The 4,966-nt window shown below is 42.8% G+C and overlaps 1 protein-coding gene across 1 annotated transcript; it reads left to right on the forward strand.

Moving 5' to 3' along the window:
- Positions 1–276: 276 nt before the first annotated feature.
- LOC139294212 (phosphatidylcholine:ceramide cholinephosphotransferase 1-like) lies at positions 277–4,352 on the forward strand. Its single transcript, XM_070916047.1, has 5 exons — positions 277–890; positions 997–1,114; positions 2,391–2,544; positions 3,418–3,584; positions 3,825–4,352. Exons 1-5 carry the CDS (start codon positions 277–279, stop codon positions 3,999–4,001), a joined length of 1,230 nt encoding a protein of 409 aa, XP_070772148.1. The 3' UTR covers positions 4,002–4,352.
- Positions 4,353–4,966: the final 614 nt, after the last annotated feature.

Raw genomic sequence — 4,966 nt, forward strand, 5'->3', positions numbered from 1 at the left:
GTGCAGTGTGTGGGGAAGAGCTGATGAGGTGAAGAAACCTAAAGGAGGCCACTGTGGTTCATCTGCTATCTATTAGCCCTAACCCTGAGGGACCCTGCTGCCTACTTTCTCCCAACATCACTCCAAGAGGAGGCTGGGCTCCCTCTGGGTGCAAGAAAAACCATGTGCCAAAACTGGAGAGGACTTATCACTGCCCCATAGACCGCCAAACCTCTTGTGAACCCTCCCCTCTGGTCTGAGGACCCTCCTAATCCTCCACATTGCCCATTGGCCAAGATGAAGAAGGTGGCAGCATGGTCAGCAGAGGACGTCTCTGACTGGCTCAGCAAAGTGGGGATGCCGGAGTACATAGATGCCCTCCGTCAGACGGACGGCCCTGCTCTGCTCAGGCTCACCGAGGCAGATTTCCAGATGCCCCCCCTTTCGCTGGTGTCGTCTGATGGCGGGCAGCAGCTGTTGGAGCGACTGGAGACGCTGCGGATAGAGACTCACATCGAGGCTCACAAAAACGGCCACGCAAACGGGCATGCTGGCGGGCTACCTAATGGAACTAGCAAGCTTCAGAGGAATGGCACGTTGGGGATGAAGGAGTTCAGGATGGAGATGGTCCACATCCCCATCCCCACAATAGATACTACGCACTCCTCGTTCCCTGCCGAGTGGGGGAAGACGGGCATAGCATTCGTCTACGCGGTGGTGTGCTTTGTTACCACCACTGTCGTCATTTCAGTGGTCCACGAGAGAGTACCGCCAAAGGAGCACACCCCGCCCCTGCCTGATAAGTTCTTCGACCTGTTCAACAGGGTGGAGTGGGCCTTCTCCATCTGTGAGATTAACGGCATGCTGCTGGTGGGGTTCTGGCTCATACAGTGGATTCTACTCAAGCACAGGTACAGTCTTGTTTAGTCAGCCAAAATATTTCTTTTGAGCTAGAATCTAACTACAAGTAAATGAAAATGTCGTGTTCATTTTCTGTCTTTTTTTTTTTTTTTCAAGGTCGATTATAGGCAGGCGGTTCTTTTTCATTGTGGGCACACTCTATCTGTACCGGTGTATTACAATGTACATCACCACTCTGCCTGTTCCTGGGATGCACTTCAAATGCTCTCCAAAGGTATAACACATACACACTTTTATTTCTCTCACCATTGTAGGTTTTTTGAGCATGAAAGGCTTCTTTTTTTACTTAACCGCTTTTGGCACAAACACGCTGAATGGGCAAATTCAGCAAAAAATGATGTCTGTTTTGTAAGCTGAAAGCCTCTGAGTGCTCTACACTGACCGTTGATTGTAAGATATGTGCATGTCCATTTTCTTTTCTGTGAGTAAGAGGAGCTTTGAGTGGTTGCTTCACTTTTTTTGTAGTTCCTATTAGATAATGTTGCAATTGCTGTACTAGGAAAGCAGATTCACATCCTTTTACTCACAGCCACTGTGCAGCATTTCAGTTGGGTTAAAATATTATTGGTTCACAGAAGAAGTAGACAATCCTGGAGAAAATAGATGATAAAATAGATGCACTGTGTGTTCTTTATGCATCTCTTAGCTCGTAAAACAGTTGCATGCTTGTTCATGAGGTTTCTTCATGCATGGATACACGGCCACGAAAGTGCTCTGAAACACCACCTGTGGTAAAGACCTTCATAGTGTAAGGTTTGGGGAAATTGCGGTCATCGGAAATGCTACAAAGTTTCAGGAAGCTCAAATTTCTGTTACAGATAAAACCGTGGCCTCCAGCGTTGAAGTCAAACATGTTTTACACCCTCGTCCTCCACACCCTTATTTTTTGCTGATCAATAAAAATTTTGCACTACTTCCTTCAACTATCTGAAAGAGGCCTTTCTTCATTTGCTTTTACTTTTCATACTGCAGCCACATTTTGCTGCTTTGTCCTTCACTGTGAAAACATTTCAATGCAGAAATAAGAAGAAAGCTTGTATCAAGTATTTTTTTACACTGTATTACAATATTTTTGTTAAGTGAAGCATCAGGATACCACCTACCTCTGTAACTGGACCTCAAATGAGATCACCCTGCAACGTTTGTAGCAAAAGTGAGAGAATTTGATGTTTTTAAATGAAAAGTTGAAGAAAAAACTCCAAATGCGATGTAAAATAATCTCAAAAGCAATGGAAAAGAGGTGAGACGTGGCGTCACAGATGAATCCAGACTCAAAGGAAAACTTGATAGTAGCTGTCCCCACCTGTGCCATGAAGAAATGAACACCCCCGTCTGGATTAATTCATGTTGTGCAGCTGTATTCTCTCTCTCTGCTCTACATCCTACTTTTACACATCATATATTTCTTTAGCAGGTACCTGTAATATTATCAGTTGTTACACTTTTATTAATAATCTAAAGATGATGTGACAAATGTCTGTTTCTTTCAGCTTCTCGGGAACTGGGAGGCCCAGATGAGGAGAATAATGAAGATGATTGCTGGTGGCGGCCTATCCATCACAGGTTCCCACACCATGTGTGGAGATTACCTGTATAGTGGCCACACCGTCATGTTAACACTAACGTACCTCTTCATCAAGGAGTGTAAGTTCCACTGCGTCTCTATTGTAGTTTAAGTAAGAATCTACAGGCCTCTAAGCCTCGTCGATATGCTGCATATTAGTAAATATACAGACACTGTAAGCAGGTTGGCACTCACAGCTAAATCGACCAATTTTGCTTTATCTCCAATTGTATTAATTTTGATTCATAAATTGTCATTACGGCGTACTTATTACAACATATGCTCAATTTCATAACTGATGTTTTAGGTTCACACACCACAGTTTTCAGTGCCGTCTGTATCTGGCTGATAAAGTCTAGCACTGCTTGTCTTTTGCAACACGTCTCTAAACAATATCAGGAAATGTAGACAAAGGAAATGTAGAGGAAACATTGCGCTATCCACTTGCACGTCAGTTAATGTTAATGTAACATGTTAGTTTCAGCGTGTTAAGACACTGCTCTGTTACATAACCACATTTCACATTCCTCAGCAGGCATTTCCGTTATCTCACTTATTCGCTTTGCACACCCTCTTGGTTCACCACAAAGCACAAGCGTCAGGAGTTGTAGCCGTTTAACTGCTTTGTTGTAGACATGATTAAATTTCTCATGCAAGTTTTGAGTCGACAGTTCTTTCCTCTGCTACATCACATGGTGCCACAATGCTTTTCCACCAGGTTTGTGCTGACAAACCAATAGATGCAGCAGTGACATCTAGTGGTGAAAAGGCTAATGTTTCTGCTAAAGAGCCACAGTGCCCCTTCTGAAGTTCTGAGGCATTTTTCGACCAACTAGCTGACGCCCACTGGCCCTGATGGCCCATTTAGCCTCTCTTCCAGTGTTGATACTGTTGGGTTCGATCTGTGTCTCTTGTGTATTAACCCTGCTTGTTCTTTCATGTTTGATTGGCAGACTCCCCCAAGCGGTTCTGGTGGTACCAGTGGTTTTGCTGGACTTTGAGTGCTGTGGGGATTTTCTGCATCCTTCTGGCCCATGATCACTACACTGTGGATGTAGTCGTTGCATACTTTATCACTACGCGCCTCTTTTGGTGGTACCACACCATGGCCAACCAGCAGGTGAGGGTTCACACGTGCTGCACGTTACGTTACTACGTTGGATTTTGAATTAAAGTAATTGGAACCTGTATTTTAGTGCCATGTTGTTATTTGTATGTTTTCTGTGTACTTTCTGACTTTAGGAACCGAAAGTACAGCTGACACAATGTGACATGACAATAGTCCCTGAATAATTTGAAGTAAAGGCTCAAAACATCTTTGATTACCCCACTGACAGTATTTGTCTTGTTTATGTTTCAGTCGCTGAAGGAGACGTCACAGAGTAACCCGTTCTCGCGGGTGTGGTGGTACAGACTGTTTCAATACTTTGAAGAGAACGTCAACGGCACGGTCCCTCGGAACTATCAGCTGCCGTTGTCATGGCGAGCATTGCAGTGGAACCGCGGTGTGAAGTACAGCAGACTGGACACCCAGTGACCCTTATCATGTCAAAGCAGGCGAGGACTATGACTTCCATAAGTGCTGTTTTTACCCATGGAAGAAGGCACTGTTAAATGTAGCGCTGTCCTTTCACCTCTAGTAACAGACATATCCCTGTCCAAATGGGTAGCACTGTGACCCATCTAGTATTTTGTGTTTTTTGATATTATTTTTGTCCTTTTTCCCTTCTGGTAGTATTTGTCAACACAGAGCACTAATTTATATTTGTTTTGTGTCTTTTCCTCTCCATGGGCCACATAACAGTTGCTGCTTTTGTACCAGATCTTTGAAGCATTTCAACAAACCTCTAAAACTCGACGGCTTTTGGCCATAAGGACTCAACTCTGTTTTTTCCCTCTCTGCACAAAACCATAGTTAATGTCTTTATGTTCTTCCAAGATTTTTAGTGCAAATGGTGTCAAGCAAATGCTTATTTGATAACCAAAATGCCATAAGCATTTTTTTCTTTTTTCTTTTTCTTATAGCATATTACTTTTTGTAAACTGTCCTTGCTAAAATGAGTCAAAGGTGCAAAAAATAATTTTTTTAAGTATGTCAAACTTTATTTTTCAAAAACAAATGATGTCCAAGAAAAGATTTTTAGATTTTTACCTTTTTCAAGATGGATAACTGAGAGCATAAGAATCTAATGTGGTATAACATTATTCCAGTGCCTTTCTTAGCTTGATTGTAAAACAGTTCAAGTACTACGTGTCTTGTGTCTCTCAGCCGCTGGTGTGACCACACCGTGGTACGAGGTGGTACTTGGTTAACAGTCTCCTGAATCCCATGAATGTAAAAACAACTACGCCAGCCTTACCAGAAAATTGGTTTCCCCCAAATTTAAGTGCAGTGAGTGAAATGTCTTGTTTATTTATTGATGCTTTATGATGTCAGTTTGTGTTTCGTTGGTTAATGCTGTTTTAACAGAAGAAAAACGACTGTTAATTGTATTTTTTTTA

The sequence above is a fragment of the Enoplosus armatus genome, chromosome 12 (assembly GCF_043641665.1).
Source record: "Enoplosus armatus isolate fEnoArm2 chromosome 12, fEnoArm2.hap1, whole genome shotgun sequence".
Classification (NCBI taxonomy): domain Eukaryota; kingdom Metazoa; phylum Chordata; class Actinopteri; order Centrarchiformes; family Enoplosidae; genus Enoplosus; species Enoplosus armatus.

Coding starts and splice junctions, on each gene's coding strand:
- LOC139294212 (XM_070916047.1), top strand. CDS start 277: ATGAAGAAGGTGGCAGCATGGTCAGCAGAGGACGTCTCTGACTGGCTC. Junction 891..996: donor TGGATTCTACTCAAGCACAG/GTACAGTCTTGT, acceptor TTTTTTTTCAAG/GTCGATTATAGGCAGGCGGT. Junction 2,545..3,417: donor GTACCTCTTCATCAAGGAGT/GTAAGTTCCACT, acceptor TTTGATTGGCAG/ACTCCCCCAAGCGGTTCTGG.